At 38.1% G+C, this 21,190-nt stretch overlaps 1 protein-coding gene across 1 annotated transcript in view; it reads left to right on the plus strand.

The window, feature by feature from the left end:
• The window catches only part of MTPN (myotrophin), a 59,500-nt gene that overhangs the window by 24,708 nt on the left and 13,602 nt on the right, over positions 1-21,190 (plus strand). Inside the window, exons 2-3 of the mRNA XM_058724177.1 lie at positions 10,753-10,866; positions 11,717-11,800. Coding sequence (XP_058580160.1) covers positions 10,753-10,866; positions 11,717-11,800 — 198 coding nt within the window. The remainder of the gene's footprint in view (positions 1-10,752; positions 10,867-11,716; positions 11,801-21,190) is intronic.

Raw genomic sequence — 21,190 nt, forward strand, 5'->3', positions numbered from 1 at the left:
GTGGACACAACTTGGATGAAGTGAGAACTTCCAGACATTTAGGATTAGCATTGGGGTTTAATGTGTTCCTGTTGGTTTTAATTTTTTACTATTTTCATTACATTGTGGTAACCATGAGTTACCAGAGTGGGGTAACCATGCCAAGGAAAGAAAATATGGAATATTCTGGTTTAATTTAATGTGAGCAGGTCTGGTTTTCTTGGAATTTCACCATTTTATGTTCTCCAACTTCAGCATAGTATAATTCTGTACTACACATTCTGGTATTTTGACCCAGTCATATTTTAGTTTCTGTCGTAAAGCCAGGCATAGGCAGTGACTGTTCTTGTTTTTCTAAAGCACATAATCAACCTGTAAGTTACCCTTCCCCCTTTTCACCAAGGCACAGTGGTAAGGCTTTCCTCCACCACCACCCCTGCCCCGCATTTTGTGACCCAATTTCAGAGATGTTAAAATACAGGAAAATGTGTGCTTTTGAACTGATGGAATATGATATTGTTACGTTCTATAAAATAAGAACTTCAGTGGTATAGGGTATTTGGTATTAATCTACATGTCCAGAATTAGGAAAATAGGTAAACTGGGGCACATCTGCTTGACAGAATATTATGTAGCTTTCAAGAAAGATAGCAAGGTATCTCATATGATGTATAATAAGTAGTGTGATTATAACTTTTTTAAGTAACTACTTTCACAGGAAAAAATGTAAACCAAAGTACAGCAAGGTAGTAATAATGGTTGTATTTTAGATGGCAAGACTCACTACTAGGAGAAAGATCTTTTATTTTTCCAAATTTTATTTAATGACCGTATTACTTTTTAAGTGTATTTGTGGTGGTCATGAGGTTGTTTGTAACACTTATGAAGGGATCAATTAGAAATAAATCCTGCTATGCTAACTTCCCTTTTTTTTTTTTTTTTTTGTAGTTCCTAGACCATTAGATAAAGGAAATCTCAAACATTTCATTGAAATTTTTATGTTTTAATGTTATGCTTGGATGAATGATGGTAAAGGATGGTTGGATAAGAGTGTAATGAATGAGATTCAAGACTGAATGGCGGTGGTATCTAAATGAGCTCTTTCTTTATGTAGCGAACTGAAGGAAGTTTCCTGAATACTGGTGGGGCTCATTCCTCAGTCTTTTCTCTTTTTCTAATAAATGTCTTAGGTCACATGATGAAGATACATAAGGTACATCTAGATGGAGGGTGGGGATCAGAACTAACAAATTCCTTTTAATAAGAATCTAGAAAGAACTTGGCAGCCTAGAAAAATAAGATGACCATTATAAGATGAAATTTAAGAGCAATTAATATAATGTCCCTACTTGTATACTCAGAAATACCAGTAACCGAAGGTCAGGATAACAACAAATCATATAAAAAGATTTCACTTTAGTTATAATGTGATATGGCTGCTAAACATAATTGGTATATTATACCTGTTCCATGTGTCCCCAGGGAATAGAATTAGAACTGGGAAACAGTGGATTTTCCAGCATTTTAAAGGAATGAGCTGGTCAGTAAGATCTTGAATTGCCTTTCATTAGAGAGGTTCAGTTTTAGGTTGGGCATACACAGGCAAGGATTCCAACCCAGAGTGAGTGGTTGGGTTGGATGACCTTCAGAGTCCTTTCCAACACTGAGACTCTGACTTTCAGACACACTAATAATGTTTTTAAAATACCTCTATGGGGAGTGATAGTTGTGATGGTAAGCAACGGGTTCCATAGTGTGACAAAGATAAATGTATAAACAGTATAAATGACTGCCCCAATTCATTAAAATGGGCTGTAAGGCACCAGTTGCCCATAGACATTACATAGGCAGTAAATATAAATAAGGCATGGCCCTTTTTTTAATGGAGTTTTCATTGAAGTATGTAAGTAATAAATACATGATTGAAGAAAGGTAAATGTAGTGTAGTAAGAGACATCAACAAGAACTTTGAGGATTAAAAGGAGGGAATTCTATATCAAGAGTATCAAGGAGAGAAAAAAGTATCAGGTAAAAGTGTGACAAGAGAAAAATAGGTCTCGGAGAGTAAGTGGAATTTTAGCAGATCAAGACACGAACGGAAGTGGGGTAACCATGCCAAAGAAAGACAGCAACATGAAGTTTCCCGGAAGTGGGAAAGCACTGATGTGTTGGGAGCATTGTATATATGAGATGAAACAACCAGAATGGCAAGTTGGTGTTGAATGGAAGATGACTTGAGTGTCATGCTGAGGATTTTCTGTTCAACAAAAGGGAGTAGTTGAAATTTTTTGAGTAAAGGAGTAGCACGATCAGTCTTACTTTTTAGGAACATTGATTAACTTGATTCACATTTGTTGAATTGTTGAATGTGGAGAAATTGGGTAGAAAGCTATTCAAATGAGAACCGTTGAGGCCTCTATTAATATTAATAAAAGCATTTGGCATTATTGAGTGCTCACTATGTGCCAGGAACTTTACATTATTTCAGCAAAGACTCACAAATGTCATGGGATCCATACTTTTCCAAAGTACACCTCCTAGATTTCTGGGAGGAAATTCCTATGGGAAATCCATACACCATAATAATTAATCTCTCCAGGCATATTCTCTTGTATACACATGTGCTGCATTTACCCACACTCTCCAAGTTACGTCTTAATATGGCATTTTATAACCTGCTATCATAGTAATTTAGCAATCACAACAAATAATTATTGAGGTTGAGAAGTACCACATTTGGCATTGTGGTAAAAATACGTGTAAGATGTAGTCTCTGACTCCTAAGGTAGGCATAGACCCACAGTTCCACTTTTTTGTACCATTAGCATGCCCAGCTAGGAACATGGCTTCTTATTAAATACTAGCTGATTTATTGATATTAAAGATAGAACTAGACCGTTACACCAATCATTTTCTAGACAGATAAGAACATATCAGAATAACAGAGGCTCTTAGTTATTGAGAACAGTGATACTTGAGAAATGAAGCATGGTTATCTTTCACAAATGCCAGTAATGTCATTTAATTTTTAAGAAGTTGGAAAACCTGTCCAGTGTCCAGCCCTAAAATGTCATGCTCTAGTGTTGAAATAAGTGATATTATAGTAATTAAGTTCTTCCCTTAATATAGACTCACCAGTGTATTGACATAAATTAGTCATGCATTATCACTTTTTTTTTTTAATTCTAAGAATAATTTTGATTAAGGAGCAAGGTAGAGTCAGAGAAGGTAGTCTGCAGTTTGTTAGAATATAGGGTAATCTTAAAACTCTTCTTGGGTTCCATTTGATTTAGAATTTCACAGAGACTTTTTCCTCCACCATAATCTAAACCCCCCATATTTGAGAGGCACCAGGAATCAACCTATCCTAAAGCATTTCATAGTCACTAACGTGGTTCTGGATAGAATGTATTAATTTAAACTCTCACCAGAAAATATTGTGAAGTAGAGGGCGCCTGAGTGGCCCAGTTGGTTAAGTGTCCAACTTCGGCTCAGGTCATGATCTCACGGTTCATGAGTTCAAGTTCCACGTCAGGCTCTGTGCTGACAGCTCAGAGACTAGAGCCTGCTTTGGATTCTGTGTCTCCTCCTCCCTGGCCCTCCCCCATTCATGGTCTGTCTTTCTGTCTGTCTCTGTCTCTCAAAAGTTAACATTTAAAACATTTTTTAAAAAAACATTGTGAAATAGTATTATATCTGTAGTACATATTACTTACATATATATTACATATGTGGAATATGCCATATATAGAGAAAATAAGAATAGCTTCATAACAACTTACGAGAAAAATACTGGCAAAATATAATTTTAATAAAAATCTTTGTTATGTATTTAACGGTTAACAGGCTTCGCTGTTGCAGTAAAGAAAAGAGAGTAAAACAAAACTGGATAAATCACTCTTGCTAAAAGGGAAAGGTGAAGCTAGGCAAGCCTTGATGTGATGATAAATTAGGTTTGTCAGTCTGCATTCATTACCTCAACTGTGTATGGTAAACAAAAGCTTTGTGCAGAGTTATTTGTGACCCGCATGGTTCTTTACACACATACCATGATGAGAATTTTATTTCTGCCAGACTCCGTGACACGATATTATTGCATGGTAATGTTTTTAAAAACATAGGTACACTTTGTTGCCAAGGAAGTGTTTTGTTATTCCAAAAAACTTTATAGTCAGGGTATTCTGATGTAGATACTGTTACAAGACTGTATAAGGATGACTGAACTTCTCAGCTATTTAAATTATATATGATGAAAATCTGAACTCATAATCAAGATTCCCCAAATTTGTTTTAAACACCTGGTAGACGTGGGTGAGTCAGGAAACAGAAGCAGTAGTCAGGTAGGAAGAAAACTACCTGACTTAGTTTTCAGTGTGGTGTCACTGAAGCCAAAAGAGAGTCTGTTTAAAAAAGGAAGAAGTGATCGACTTAGTCACTTTTGGGGGGTCAATTAAGGTGAGTACTGAGGTAACCTCTGCATTTTGCAACAAGGAAGTCATTGACCTCAGCAAAAGTGGTTATGGTGTAGTGTTGAGGGTGGAAGTCAGATTAGAACGGAAAGTGAGAAATCGGAGATAACAAATACAGACGATGCTTTTGGAAAATTTAGCCACGAAAGGGGGAGGAACAACAATAACTAAAAGGTCTAGGAATGGGTCTAAGGAGAGGTTGATGTGTTGCACTTTGCTTTTTTAGTCAAAGAGTGTGTGTGGCAGGTACTGATGAAAAAGAGCCAGTATAGGAGTAGAGGTTGAAAACACAAAAGGTAGCAAACAAAGGAGTAAGTTTTCTCAAAAACCAAGAAAGGATGATATCCAAAACATAGGTGAGAGATTGGCTTTAGATAGGAGGAGAGGATTTGTCAGCTGTAGGAAGGTGAGTTGGAGAAAGTTCCTGAGAGAGTGCCTGTCTGAAGGCAGTCTTCTGTGTAAAAAGTATATGATGAGGTTATCTGCTGAGAATGAAAGGGAAGGAGGAGATAGAGAAGTCTAAGGTCTTTAAAAAGTGAAAGAAACTTAAAATAGTCTCTGTGGAAAGTGTAAAAGCAAGGGAAAAAGGAAAACATGGTAAGATTGCCTTGTAATGCTAAGGGAGCCCTTGAGATTGTACATCTTTCTCTAAGCCCAGAATCTGGGAGACAAAATTAGTGTTAGATTTTTCTACTTAGCTGGTAATGTTTCATTAAGTTGGAATCAAGATTACAGAATAGGTGTCTAACTTCTCTCTGGTGATGTCACTGATGTCTACTGTGTGGGCAGAGGGTAGGGAGAAAGGAGCTAGATACAGCACTATCATCCTTCCCTATTTTACAGCGGCTACTGCGGTTACCACGTATCAAGACTGCTGAAAACCTAGTGAAATTGTCATTCAGATCCCCCTACATCAGTAAACATGCCATTGATCTCAAGTTACTGCTGCTGCTACCAGATAACTAATGTATTGTCCGTGTCTGCTTGAAACGGAAGGTGTTGTATATGGCTTACTTCCAAATCTAGTACTTGAGCAACCTCACCATTTCTCCAAACGAAAGCTTTATTATATCAATGTTTACTATATGTTAGAAACTATACTAGGCATTGGAGATGCAAAAGTAAATAAGAGAGACGTGGTATCTGACCTGTGTTCATAGAGGATACAGATACAGACAGTTTAAGTAGAATGTGGTAAGTGTTACAACACGGGGAGATGCAAGGTGTCTTGGGCACACCTGTGAGCTCACATTACTCCAAGTTGAGAAGGTTACAGATACTTTCCACGAGGTTTATTAAAAACCGGCTTCTGGGGGCACCTGGGTGGCTCAGTCGGTTAAGCGGCCGACTTCAGCTCAGGTCATGATCTCAACGGTCCGTGAGTTCGAGCCCCGCGTCGGGCTCTGTGCTGACAGCTCAGAGCCTGGAGCCTGTTTCAGATTCTGTGTCTCCCTCTCTCTGACCCTCCCCCGTTCATGCTCTGTCTCTCTCTGTCTCAAAAATAAATAAACGTTAAAAAAAAAATTTTTTTTTTAAAAAACTGGCTTCTGAAGGACTAGTAAGAGTTAACAAAGGACAGGGGTGGGGCGGTGAAGTCAATTCTTCACTGTGAGAATTGAAGTTGAAAAGGTAGTCACCAGATAGATCACTCTAGATCTTCTGAACTGTGTTGTTCAGAGCAATGAATAGTCATCAGAGGACTTTTTAAAAGGTAATGCTGTGATCACATTTTGTGCTTAGCAGGTTCCCTGTCGTTGTCTGTAGTAGCAGTTTCCCTGTAGTTGTAGTAAAGAATCGAGTAGGCAAAGTAATGCTAGAAGTACTGATAAGATTTTTCCCAGAAGTTCAGACAATTGTTTTGTTCTCTGAAGCTAGTAGGGACCACATTGATCTTCTCTCATACCACTTTAAAACTTCTTGTTCCATATCGTTAGTTGAGGTATAGGACATAGAAGGAAAGAGCTTTCCTTTCATCACTACCAGGGAAGGAACTTGACCTCAAATAGCTTTTGCTCTTTAAGTCTCCCATGAAGATTGTTGGTCTCCCTGCCCCCATTCTGCCTCAACTGTTGCTTTGTTAGCATCCCATTTTGTAACAATGAGCCACAGAAATTTGATTTCAGGAAAATCTGTTATTGAGGTATAATTAAACAACAGACAGATGTTAAAGTGTACAATTTGATCAGTTTTGACGTGTGTATATTTCTCTGAAATCATCACCTCAAGATAATGAACACATCCATCACTCTTACTGCCTGCCCCTTCGTAGTCCCTCCCTCCTGTTGTCCTTCCCTCTCCTTTCCCCAGGCAACCACTGATCCACTTTCTTTCACTATACATTAGTGATAAAAAGTTTGCATGTTTTATAATTTTATGCCAATACTGTATTTTCTTGATTAGTTTTTAATAATTCTTGGAATCAGGCAATACTACTAGCCCTCCAACTTGTTCTTTTTCAAAGTGATTTTGGCTAGTCTGGATTCTTTGCATTTCCAGAGGAAATTTAGGGTCATTTTGTCAGTTTCTTTAAAAAGCCTGCTACGGTTTTGACTGGTATTGCATTGAATCTACACATCAATTTGGGGAGAATCAACATCTTTACAGTATTAGGTCTTCTAACCCACAGACATGGTATCTCTGTCCATTTCTTTAGGTCCTCTCTAATTTCAACAAATTTGGTAGTTTTCCGTGTATAAGTGTTCCACGTTTTTGTTAATTTATCACTAAGTGTTTCATCTTTGGATGTTATTGTAAATAATATTGATTTTAGTTTTGATTTGCAATTATTCATCAATAGTATATAAAAATGCAGTTGATTTTGTATGTTGGTTGTTTTGTCCTGCAGCATTCCTAAAGTTACTTATTTAGTAGCCTTTTGGTAGATTCCATAGAATTTTCTACATAGATGATTGTGTCACCTGCAAATAAAGATAGTTTTACTTCTTTTTCCTAAAATGGATGCTTCTCATTTTTTGGAAGAATTGATAGTACTCTCTTTTCTTAAATGTTTGGTAGAATTTACCAGTGTAGCCCTCTAGGGCCTGGGAGTTTCTTTGTGGGAAGATAATCAGTAAAGTCTGATAGTAGCACTTTGTGTCTTCACTGTTTATTTTTCCGATCACTCTGGCTAGAGATTTATCAATTGTACTGATCTCAGAGAATTAGCTTCTGATTTTTATTCTTTTTCTGTTTTCCATCTCATTGGTTCCTGCTCTTTTTTCTTCCCTCTGGCTTACTTTGAATTTAATCTGCTTTTCTAAAAATAAACTTTACTTTTTGGAGCATTTTTAGGTTCACAGCAAAATTGAGTAAAAGGTACAGAGATTTCCATATACCTTTTGTTTTCACCTTAGGTTTTTTTTTTTTCATTTTTCAAGTTTTTATTTAAATTCCAGTTAACATCAGTGTAATTAGTTTCAGGTGTAGAATTTAGTGATTCATCGCTTCCATACAACACCTGGTGCTCATCCCAATGCCCCCTCCTTAATCCCCGCCAGCTGTTTCCCCATCCCCCACCCCGTCCTCTCTGGTAACCATCAGTTTGTTCTCTGTGGTTATTAAGTAAAGGGTCTGTTTCTTGGTTTGCCTCTCTCTCTCTCTCTCTCTCTCTCTCTACCTATGTTCATTTGTTTTGTTTTTGAAGTTCCACATATGAGTGAAATCATCTGGTATTTGTCTTTCTCTGACTTATTTCACTTAGCATAATACTCTCTAGATTCTTAAAGTGAAAGTCCAAAACTCATTATTTTGAGGCCTTTCTCCTTTTCCAATACAGGTCTTCCAGTACCATAAATTCCTCTATAAGTACAGCTTTTGCTAAGGCCCCACAGAAGTGGACCCTTTCTTTCCTGTCAGTCATGCAGAGCCTTTCTGGTGTCGTCATTTTTTGTCTGCCAAAATAAGAACTGTAAAGGCAGTGTCTGCAGCGATAAAGAAGAAAGTTTAAGCTCACAAGTCCATTTCATATGCATTTTCCAGGCTCATACCAAGTGGGGAAGGAAGAGGTCACTTATTTGGATTTGGGAAGATATCTTTGACAAAGCCCTCTTATCGATGGCTTACTACAAGTAATACTTTGCTTTTCTCACTGAAAAGACCTATCCCGTTAATGCTCTGTAGTTAATAATGGAGGGGACCTGTTACCAACGTAAGGGGAACTAGTTTCATCAAGAATTGTTTAAGCAGTGTCTCTTTTTGCCTCAAAGGCTCCCATTTGTGCAGTTGTGAATAAAGGCTAAGGTGGTACGCCAGATTGCCCAGACTATTTAGATTTGTTTCTGGAGAAAAAGTATATTACATTCAATCATACCTTTAAATTTCAGCTGTCCTGCAGAAACCTGCCTTAACTCAATTTTGGAATAGTCTTTTAGGGCCAGTATAAACCAACATCAGGGATCCACAGAAATAATAGTTAACCCTCATTAGACATTTTGCCATGTGTCAGGACCTACGTTAAATATTTTGCGTGGGTTGTCTTAATGACATAAGTGTAAAACCTTATGAGGTCTAAGCATTTTTATTCCCATTTTACAGATAAGGAAACAGATTTGGAAAGTAACCCGTCTACGTCCCACAGCTAAGTAGTAGAGTCGGAGCTGCAGCCCAGCCTCTACTGGCATTAGGCAAGGTGTACACCTGTCTCCTGTATCGGTGTTTGAAAAGGCAGCTGGTAGTGGCCATGAAATGATAGGGTTCTGAACTGCTTGAGTCGGAGTATGACTTGATGAGTTAACCAAACCAAGGTAAGTGAATAATATAGCAGTTGAGGATATAAATTCCTTCAGGCATTTTGCTACTCTAAAATCTGAACTTTCCTTAAGAAAGAAGGGGAGGGGCGCCTGGGTGGCTCGGTCGGTTAAGCGTCCGACTTCAGCTCAGGTCACCATCTCGCGGTCCGTGAGTTCGAGCCCCGCGTCGGGCTCTGGGCTGATGGCTCAGAGCCTGGAGCCTGCTTCCGATTCTGTGTCTCCCTCTCTCTCTGACCCTCCCCCATTCATGCTCTGTCTCTCTCTGTCTCAAAAATAAATAAACGTTAAAAAAAAAAATTAAAAAAAAAAGAAAAAGAAAGAAGGGGAAAATATGGGGCACCTGGGTGGCTCAGTCGGTTAAGCGTCCAACTTGGGCTCAGGTCATGATATCACGGTTTGTGGATTCAAGCCCCACGTTGGGCTCTGTGCTGACAGCTCGGAGCCTGGAGCCTGCTTAGGATCCTGTGTCTCCCTCTCTGCCCCTCCCCCACTCTCACTTTGTCTCACTCTCTCAAAAATAAATGAATGTAAAAATTTTTTTAAAAAAGAAAGAAGGGGAAAATGCTGCATTGGGGGCAACATGGTGGTATAGAAAGAGAATGAGTTTAGATCTCACTTGTTACTAAGCCCCATTAAAAAGTTAGTTAACCTCTTTTCGCTTCAGACTTTTCATTTATCAAGTGGAGATTTTCTCCTTTTAGGATAAAGATTGGAGATTATGTGTATAGCACAGTGCCAAACCTGTATCAGCTGATCAGTAAAGAGCCTGGTTGCCTTTGTTATTGTTAGAATCTGTTAATTCTCAGTGAATGAAAACTTTTGTTTTTTTGAGGCCTTAGTAAGTTCATTTTCTGACACAAGCCACTCCCCATCCATCACCAAGATTCAGTCCTGTTCTTCTGATAAGTGTTTGTATAACACTGAGTTCCTTTCCTTTATAGCAATTCTGTTTTGACATTCTGTTTAGTCCTGTGATGAGCCAGTTAATGTCTGCCTCGCCACACTAGATCGTGAGCTCTGTGCAATCAGAAGCTCTGATCTTGTTCACCTTTGTCTTCTGTGCACGGTGCTTGCCGTATAGCAGGCCTTTAGTCAATGTTAAACGAGGGAAATGATTCTTAGTAGCAGTACTGACTACCTTGTGATGATGATGTCTGCTTCCATCAAAGGACTGATGCTTTCCTTAAAGTAAAAGACAGGTCCTGTGATCTGGGTAAAATCTCAGTATTTGAACTTACCAGTCTTTTCTGGCCACATCTTAACATTATGCTGACTGAACCCCTTGGAAATAGAGTGCGGTAACATATTTCATTACATTTAGCATCATTGTCTGTTTCCAGTTTGACTGATCACGATTGAATTACTGCCGTACTGCATATGTGCTGTTGCACAGAATTTAATTTCAACTTCTTGGTTACTTATTTCACTTTGCAGGAAATGTGATTGTTTCGTGGAACTCTTAGGCTTTTAAGAAAGTGAAAATACTGGGTATCTCATGTCCCATCTTCCATCTACCATCCATCTAAATACCATTTTCATTTGGCTTCTCTTATAAGGGAGAAGATGTCAACCGGACACTAGAAGGTGGAAGGAAGCCTCTTCATTATGCAGCAGATTGTGGGCAGCTTGAAATCCTGGAATTTCTGCTGCTGAAAGGAGCAGATATTAATGTATGTAAAGAACGTGGTCATTCTAGAAAAAAAATCCTGTTGTATGCCTTGGGTAATTGTTTTCTAGTCTTGTAAAATAGAAATATAGTCTGAGATTATACCAAATTTCCTGTAACCTAGAAATATATAGTTGGCATTTTTTTTTAAATAAGCAGAACAAACAGACTTTCTTAAATGGATAAAACCGTGAGTTAGGATGCTTCATTTTTAAGTTCTACAGCAACTTGAGAGTTAACACTGTCACTGTCTATAGGTGGCAAATGGCTGTCATGCAATGGAGGATAGGACTATGTAGTCCTAGAATAAATCCAGACTGGAGTTTTGGACAAAGGTCAGTAGGCAAATGGTCAGACAGGAGCGGTCACCTCCTGGCTCTTGCCTTTTACAGCTTTTCAGGGTTTTGGAAAAATGTTTAGCTATGACAGCAAGTGAGATGAACTTTACACATTTCAGGGGACACTATGTCACCCGGCCCCATTGTGGCAGCCTTGTCCCTCTCATTGGCTATTTTCTACCCCCTCTCTTCCCTTCCTGGGCCTCATTCGCATTCCTACAACATCGTGAGGACTTGGGGCTCAGAGAGGCCAAACAATTGCCACAGTGTAAGTGGCAGAGCCAAGGTTTGAGCTGAAGTCAAAGCCCTGTGCCCTCTACTTCACTAGGCTGATACTCAAGGAGACGCTGCTTATGGGCTTGGGCCCCGGCAGCTCTCTAAGAGGCTGAAAACTTGTAGCCTTGAAGGGATTTTGTGTAACAAGCCAAAGGGGTAAACGTTGATAGTTCTCTGATCAAATCTAGAAGGAAGGAAGAAATGAAAACTAAAGTCGTTTTTTAATCTCTTATTTCATAGGCTCCGGATAAACATCATATTACCCCTCTTCTGTCTGCTGTCTATGAAGGTCATGTTTCCTGTGTGAAATTGCTTCTGTCAAAGGTGAGATCAATTGCTAATTGTCTTAAAGTTTTTATTTAAAATTCCAGTGAACATCCAGTGAACATCAGTTTCAACACTACTTCATATATCACCTAGTGCTCATCACAACAAGCTCACTCCTTAATCCCCATCACTTACTTCACCCTTCACCCTTCCCACCTCCCTTCTGGTAACCATCAGTTTATTCTCTACAGTTAAGAGTCTGTTTCTTAGTTTGTATTTTTCTTTCCTCTCTTGGTCATTTCTTTAAATTCTACACATGAGTGAAATCATATGGTATTTGTCTTTCTCTGACTCATTTTGCTCAGCATAATACTCTAACTCCATCCATGTTGTTGCAAATGGCAAGATTTCATTCTTTTTTATCGCTGAGTAATATTCCATTGTATGCACCCCGTCTTTATCAATCAGTAGCCACTTAAGCTGTTTCCATAATTTGGCTGTTGTAGATAATGCTACTGTAAACATCGGGGTGCATGTATCCCTTTGAATTAGTGTATTTGTATTCTTTGGGTAAAAACCTAGTAGTGCAATTGCTGGATCATAGGGTAGTTTCATTTTTAACTTTTTGAGGAACTTCCATACTGTTTTCCAGAGTGGCTGCCCCAGTTTGCATTCCCACCAACGGTGCAAAAGGGCTCCCCTTTCTCCACATCTTCACCAACACCTGTTTGTTGCTTGTGTTGTTGATTTTAGCCATTCTGACAGGTGTGAGGTGATATATCATTGTAGTTTTGATTTGCATTTCCCTGATGATCAGTGATGTTGGCCATCTGGATATCATCTTTGGAAGAATGTTCTTGTCTTCTGCCCATTTTTAATCAGATGATTCGTTTTTTGGTTTTTAAGCTTTGGAAGTTCTTTATATATTTTGGATACTAACCCTTTATCAGATAAGTCATTTGCAGATATCTTCTCCCATTCTGTAGGTTGCTTTTTAGTTTTGTTGATGGTTTCCTTCACTGTGAAGAAGGTTTTTATTTTGACGAAGTCCCAGTAGTTTATTTTTACTTTTGCCTAAGGAGACATCTGGGAAAAGAAGATGCTATAGCCGATATCAAAGAAATTACTTACCATGTTCTCTCTTAGGATTTTTATAGTTTCAGGTCTCAAATTTAGGTCTTTCATCCATGTTGAATTTATTTTTGTGTTATGGTATAAGAAAGTGGTCAGTTCCATGCTTTTGCACTTTGCTGTCCAGTTTTCCCACTGTCATTTGTTGAAGACATAGTCTTTTTCCCGTTGGATATTCTTTCCAGCTTTGTCAAAGCTTAATTGACCATATAGTTGTAGGTTCATTTTTGGGTTTTCTGTTCTATTCCATTGATCTATGTGTCTGTTTTTGTGCCAGTACCATACTATTTTAGTTACTACAGCTTTGTACTATAATTTGAAACCCAGAATTGTGATGCCTGCAGTTTTGTTTTTCTTTTTCAAGGGTGCTTTGGCTATTTGGGGTCTTTTGTGGCTCACGAACTGTTACCAGTTCATGATGGATAAGAAGGTTGGGCTAGAATAAATCAATCCAGCCTCCTTCATCAAGAGTATCTTGCGATGAAAAAACAAGTTAGCTGAACTAAGCACTGTACTTAGTGATGTAGAAAATATTCTGGGGGCGCCTGGGTGGCGCAGTCGGTTAAGCGTCCGACTTCAGCCAGGTCACGATCTCGCACTCCGTGAGTTCGAGCCCCGCGTCAGGCTCTGGGCTGATGGCTCGGAGCCTGGAGCCTGTTTCCGATTCTGTGTCTCCCTCTCTCTCTGCCCCTCCCCCCTTCATGCTCTGTCTCTCTCTGTCCCAAAAAATAAAATAAAAACGTTGGAGAGAAAAAAAAAAAAAAAAAAGAAAATATTCTGGACTCCTAACCATTTGCAGACTGGTACCAGGTTTAGAGACCACACTTTAAGTAGCCCTTGTATGAAATTTGTAAGCTCCATTTTCTGTCGTACATACTGAGTGAGATTGTTATTAGAGGCAGTTTGCTGTAAATAGGAGCCCTCCAAGTCATCTGGTGTCTTGATGTGCTTGAGGTCCTGGTAAATTTGGAATTTTCTGGTGTTGACTCTTAGAGGGCGTTCAAAATCCAGCTTCAACAAACCAGTCAGTTGCAGCATTTCTAGCCATGTTACATGGAACCTGCAGGTGTTGGAAGACAAGAAATCTTTGTAAAATAAGGCACCAGGATTAATCCTAAGCTTATCATTTCATTGGCATAGACTGGAAAATGCTCTTTATAGCATTTCACTTGGGATTTTAAAATAAGTCCTGTTGAAGGAAGAAAGATAGAAAAATGAGTAAATGTATATAAAGCATTTTGCCACAGTGCCTAAGTGTTCAATAAATAGTAGCTTTTATTTTAACTAAGACTGAGGAGGATTTTTAGCTTCATAGAGATAGCTTCAGTAAGATTTAGAAAAAATTGGGAAAGAAGGTTAGCATGTTTGTCTCTTAACCCTTTATTGATAATTTTTTTAATTTACCCATAGCTGCATGTTAAACACAATTACTAAATTTCTTTAGGTGTGTGGTTGTTACTGGTTTGGTGTTGGGTTTTTATTTTGGGAGAAGAGATATATATTAATAGTAATTTTTAGATACTACACATTCTATCGATAGGAATAATGTGGTTCTCCCAAAGCCAAAACAAATGGAAATATTCTTGGTTACTGTAGAGGATCTAGAATCTGTCGTAGGATGTGCTCCCCAAAATTTCCAGTCACTATGTCTCCTCACTGTCCATCCCTCCCCCACACCCATGATGAGATTTTTTTAAGTACCTTTGAAAACTACTGGATAATTTCATCCCTCGGAGAATATTTTTGCTTACCGTATTCAAAACTGGTTGTCACAGGCTGCAACTATTGATTCACAGTTTGTTAAAGATTTGTGTGATTGCAATATTTTATTAGTTAGAACTCTATACTGCAAGTAACTAAACCCAGCTCAGATAGACTGAAACAGTAGAGAGATCGTGTTGACTCACATAACTCTACCGTTGAGGCACGTAGCCTCGCCCTGGGCTTGAGCCACGTTACCAGGATCTGATTTCTCTTTGCCTCTCAGCTGTTCCTCAGCATAGACTTAATTTAATGCCCTTGCCTCGATATATCTGCTAAGCGTATAGTAAAAGAAACCGTAATATTACTATCTTGTGTATTTGAAAATTGCTAAGAGTAAATCTTACAAGTTCTCATCACAAGAAAAAGAGTAACTCACGTGAGGTATGATAGATATTAACGAAACTTATTGTGATAATCAGTTTGTAATCTATGCATGTATCAAATTATTGTTATAACATTTGTATTAGTTTAAGGGATACATATGTCACTTATGCCCAAAAACTTAATTCGTAAGTCACAGTAAAAGATAAAACACACTTTCTTCCTCCTCCTTTCACTCTCCCTGATATTTTTCTACCCAGCTAAGGTTTTGTTCTCTGAAAATAAAAACCTCCATGGGATCCTTTTTAGCTTAGGCTGTACCTAATGTTTATTAAATGAGAGGCTCCTAATAAGCATGCTCTTTCTTCTTAGCCGTATCTCAAACTCTGTATTTCTTTCTGGTAAGTTTCTCTTTCCTCACAGGACAAACAAAAAAACCCAGTTATGGTCATGCCAGAGAAGTCCTGAAACCCTTGTTCTGTATTCCTTATTCCCAAAGCATGGTGCTCCAGGTCCCTGAGACATGACTGTAAGATTCCATTGTTAAAGAATCTTCTGGCTTGATGTGTATATACATTAGGCCCTAACATGGTTTCTTAGAAGGGTCTCTGTAATTATGTACTCTTCTGCTAAATTATTGGTTGTAAGTTGAGTTGTTTGACTTTTAACTAGCTTATTTATTTTTACTTGTAACTGTAATACTGTTATTTTATTTGTGTATGAGTCTTGATTTTTGGAGCTAAGTGACATTCAGAGGTGGCTCTGTTGATGGCAGATCAATTGTACCCATGCAGAGCTATTATTTTAGATGAAAGGGGTTTTTTTTACCTTTATGAAAGCAGCATAGGAAAATTTAGTTCTGCTTTTTCAAAATTACTTTTTTTATTATTGCATAACCTTCTTTAATGGATACCCTATAGTTTTGTTAGCCCGATTTTTTTTGGAAATTGATTGTGCTTTCAGAAGTCCTTAGTTGCTAAAATAAGGCTATTCCAGTGCATTTTTTTTTGTTACGATCAATGCTTGTATTATGAAATCTGGTTCTGCCTTTTATCAAAAGTTAGAATCCTTATGGATTATTACGAATTTGTGTTAAAAGTACTTAGTTTGAGAAGTTTACCAAATTGACGTTTTTAATTTACTATCCAGCTGGTATATCATTAGTATAGGAAAAAAAAACAAAATAAAGTTAAAAACTCAGTGTGATCACAACTAATAGGGAAAAAAGAGAAAACCACTAAAACAAAAGAAAGGAGGGTTACTAGAATGATATCAAATCAGTAAGTGATAGTATATCACATAGTTGGGACAAGTTTTCGTGTTTGGTTCTCCTTTAGCGCAGTGGAAGATGAAGTCTGTGACACAAGTGGGAATTTAAAACATTTAATCCTTGATTGTCCATATAGTAAAAGAAAAAACTTTTATAGGGATAGTTATGAGAAATGTAACACGTATATTTCTGTATGTAAAAGTTATTTGGCCTGATTTTTGAGCTAGAAATTTTAAAAAAAAGAAGATCAATACATGTGGGACTTCCACTTCGAGATGGAGGCCTGAGCACATGCCATGGTATGAGGTTCATTAGAGAAGACATTGTAATGAATCCTTCAGACACAGGAGGCAGAGGGGATGGCACTGAGGAAAATAACATGCCCCGACACGAGCAAGAGAGTGTCATTGCAAAAGGTAGGAACTGATCCAGGGTGGCTCCAAGCCTTGAAGTGGTTAGTACCCTGAGCAAGAAACAAGTGAAGACTGGATACACCATAAACCCAAAGAGAAAAACCGAGAGGCAAGAAGGATCGTAAGAAATTAGTATATGAAAAAATCTAAGTGAATATTAAAATAAAAAACAAACACTAAAGTTAAAAAAAGTAAGCTAGGAAAACAAAATGAGGTAGGGGCGCCTGGGTGGCTCAGTCAGTCAAGCGTCCCACTTCGGCTCAGGTCATGATCTCATGGTTCATAGGTTTGAGCTCCGCGTCGGCCTCTGTGCTGACAGCTCAGCCTGGAGCCTGCTTTGGATTCTGTGTCTCCGTCTCTCTTTGCCCTTCCCCTACTCTCTTTCTGTCTCTCCCTCAAAAATAAATAATTATTTCTAAAAATTTTTTTAAAAAGCTAAAACTACATAATTGCTGAATGGTAAGATGGTGATCGAAGTTCCTGGTACTTCCACAACATCCAGAGCACATGAAAAATACTATGCAAAACTGGTGAGAAGAGACAAGGGAAAAGAGACAGAACAGGTCAAAATGCAGGCTCGAGAAGCCTCCTGAGTAGCAGTAGCAGAGGAGGAAGAAGCCCAAGCAAGAGTGTGAAACACACATCCAGGATAGAGAAGTGGCAACCAACGAGCACAACAGCAGTGAAAAGGCCAGACCTGATAAGACTTCTACCTGTTTATATCAAAGCAAAACAGACTGTTTAAGTATATATCATTTTGAATTGTAATGATCTCAGTTGAATAAAGGTTTTTGGGTTTTGCCTTTAAAATCTTAAAAAGTGATAAAAAGTCATGTATGACTTTGAAGACCATGTGTTTTCTGGCATAACTCTGCCACTCTAAAACTGCCATAGACAAACTAGAACAAATACTGAAATTTGTGTGGAATCACAGGAGACCCTGAATAGCCAAAGCTGGAGGCATCACAGTCTCTAATTTCAAGATACCTGCTACAAAGCTTTAATAAAACAGTATGGTGTTGGCACAAAAATACACACATTTTGTCCAGTGGACTAGAATAGAGCCCAGAAACAAACCCATGCTTAATATGGTTAACCTTTGACATTGGCCTTAGCAACATTTTCTAAGGCAAGGAAAAGAAAAGAAAAATAGACTACTGGGACTATACCAAAATAAGAAGCCTTTGCACAGTGAAAGACACTATTAACAAAATGAAAAGGCAACCTACTAAATGAGAGATTTACAACTGATACATTCAATAAAGGGTTAATATCCCAAATATATAAACCTACAGCTCAACACCAACCAAAAAAAAAAAAACAAAACAAAAAAAAAAAAACACTACACAAATAGACACTTTTCCAAAGAGCACATGTAAATGGCCAATAGACACATGAAAAGATGCTCAACATCATGAATCATTAGAGAAATATAAATCAAACCCACAGTGAAATAGTACCTTAACACCAGCCAGAATGGCTAGTGTCGAAAAGACAAGGAATAACAAAGGTCAAGGATGGGGGGAAAAGGTAGCCATCGTGCATTGTTGGTGGGAATGTAGATTGGTATAGCCATTGTAGAAAACAGTGTAGAAGTTTCTTTAAAATTTTTTGAGTAGAACTACCATACAATACAGTAATTCCACTACTGGGTATTTATCCAAAGAAAACCAAAATACTAATTCAAAAAGGTTTATGCACTCCTGTGTTTATTGCAGCAATCTAGAATCCATAGATTAATGGATAGAGGAGATACACACACACACACACACACACACACACACACACAGTGGAATATTACTCAGCCATGAAAAAGTATGCAGTCTTGCCATTTGTTACAGCATGGATGGCTCTAGAAGGTATTATGCTAAGTGAAGTCAGTCAGAGAAAGACAAATACCATACGATTTCACTTATAAGTGAACTTTTTTGCTAAAAAGCAGAACAAAAAAGCAGAAACAGAGTCATAATCACAGAGAACAAACTGGTAGTTGCCAGAGAGGAGGGAAAGAGGAGGATGGGCAAGGTGGGCAAAAGGGAGTGGGAGGTACAGGCTTCCAATTATGGACTGTGTAAGTCACAGGGATGAAAGGTGCCACACAGGAATATGGTCAGTAGCGTCGTCTTAGGGTTTTATGGTGACAGATGGTAGCTGCACTTGTGCTGAGATTCCATAATGTATAGAGTTGTCCAATCCCTGTTGTATACGTGAAACTAACATTGTATGTCGACTGTAATTCTAAAAAGCTGTCCTACACAGTACAGAAATGAGCAAGCATGGCTGCATTCCAGTAAAACTTTACTTACAAAAACCAGCATCTGGGTCACAGTTTGCTGACCGCTGTTCTAGCTCATGAATAGTTTGGAATTTATAGTGCACGACATGTTAAGGTTCTAGCCCTCAGTGGGAACATGACCCTTCCTAAGTGATGCAAGTTAAGAATGTAGCTGTCATCCTGGATGCTTTTTTCCGACTCTGCTAGTGTTCATTTGTTGAAAAGTTTTATCATCAACTAGTGTAGCCAAACAAGAGCTTACAGGACAATGATCTGGAATTTTCACTGTTTATTCCTGATTAAAATCTCATATGCCTGAGAAATAGCATCTTTTCATGAACACATTAGTTAAAAGGTTAAGCATGAAATGATACTCGTGAATTAAAATATTAGCCAGTAGACTTTCATAAGTCCAAAATTAATTTCTTTTTCACAGCTGTATTTATTTTGATAGACATAAAATTGGTATCTTACTTCTAGTTTGGTTAAAGATACAATTTTCTGAGAGAAATGTTTGCCTCTAGCAAACTCTCCGTTAGACATTTCCTATAATATTGTTATGGTATATAGTATCTGACATCTATCAACATTTCTACATTAATACTTACTAAAATTCCTTATAATTTATGTAATGCCTTATAATTTATATGTTCATAATTGGATTTTAAGAAGTATCCTTGTTTCCTAATCCTAAGGAAAACCATTTCGAAATAAATCAATGTGGGGGAAAGGGAAATATTTAAATGTTTGCTTCTATACCTCAGTTAAAGGTGTTAAGTTTGGGGTGCCGGGATGGCTCAGTTGGTTAAGCATCCAACTTTGGCTGGGGTCATGATCTCATGGTTCATGAGTTCAAGCCCCGCATCAGGCTCTGTGCAGACAGCTCAGAGCCTGGAGCCTGCTTCGGATTCTGTGTGTGTGTGTCTCTCTCTCTGCTCTCGCTCTCGCTCTCTCTCTTTCTCCCTCTCTCAAAAATAAACATTCAAGAAAGAAAAACATGTTAAGTTTGCTACAATGTAGAATGTAGACAGATAAGCTATGTCATTTACTCTGGTGTGTTCATATTGTCCTCATGTAAGTATATGCTACTATTAAAAATATAAGTATATGCTATTACTAAAAATGACCAACTTCCTGTGAGAACAAGAATTCTTTTAAAGAGAAACAGTTGTACCCTAGCATGTGAGAATGAAAATCTTGTGAATTGAAAATTTAGCGAAAGTTTTATTTATTTTTTTAAATTTTTTTTTAAGGTTTATTTATTTTTGAGACAGAGAGAGACAGAGCATGAACGGGGGAGGGTCAGAGAGAGGGAGACACAGAATCTGAAACAGGCTCCAGGTTCTGAGCTGGCAGCACAGAGCCCGACGCGGGGCTCGAACTCACAGACCTCGAGGTCATGACCTGAGCCAAAGTCGGCCGCTTAACCGACTGAGCCACCCAGGAGCCCCTAGCGAAAGTTTTAAAACACTAATTACTGTTTTATTCCTAGATTACAAACCTACAGCATACTTAAATTATTATTATAAACTGTCATTTGTTATTAGTGATATTTAGCACATTAAGCTAAAACTGAGAGGAGGAAATCCAAAGAAAATTTGGCTTTGTTTTCCAATATTTCTCTGCTTCACATTGTGTCCAAGAAGTTACCTCCTTAGCAAGTCTACTGTAACCATACGACAAAATAGGTAACCGCTAATTGTGCGACACCAATTTTAGTGACTCATAGCTGTGTAAAGACCACTCTCGAAGTTACTTGCTTCTGTTTGAGTAGGATAAATGAGTGAGATACAGACACAAAGGTTTGCTCAGCTACCTTTCCTTTTATTAAAAGGAAGTCAAACTACTAATGTTTTACATAAAGTATGTCTTAGAGTAAAAAATACTAAAACTCAGTCTACGAAAATTTAGAACATTGATGTTTTTACTGAACATATTTGTGTTCTATTTAAATATCAAGCAGCCAGTTAATGATAAAAACTGAATACCCCCCTCAAATGCCAGCATTGTCAAATCCTCCAAGTGTCTGTCTGTGGTACCGATTTTTGCCGCTTGAACTGAGAATTAAATGTGTAAGATACAGAGATTGGGAAGTCACCCTTCTCAGCATAAACAAATATGTACTTGCAGTTAGAACCCTTTTTCCCTCTGATTACTCACTGCCGCGTCCCCAGAAAAACCTAGACAGCTTTACATATGCTCAAGCGCGCATTTTATGATTGCTCGGAACCCCCAAGTTCTGTTCCATCTAACTTAGGCAGGTTTGGTTTTAA

Source organism: Neofelis nebulosa, chromosome 4 (assembly GCF_028018385.1).
Source record: "Neofelis nebulosa isolate mNeoNeb1 chromosome 4, mNeoNeb1.pri, whole genome shotgun sequence".
Classification (NCBI taxonomy): Eukaryota; Metazoa; Chordata; class Mammalia; order Carnivora; family Felidae; genus Neofelis; species Neofelis nebulosa.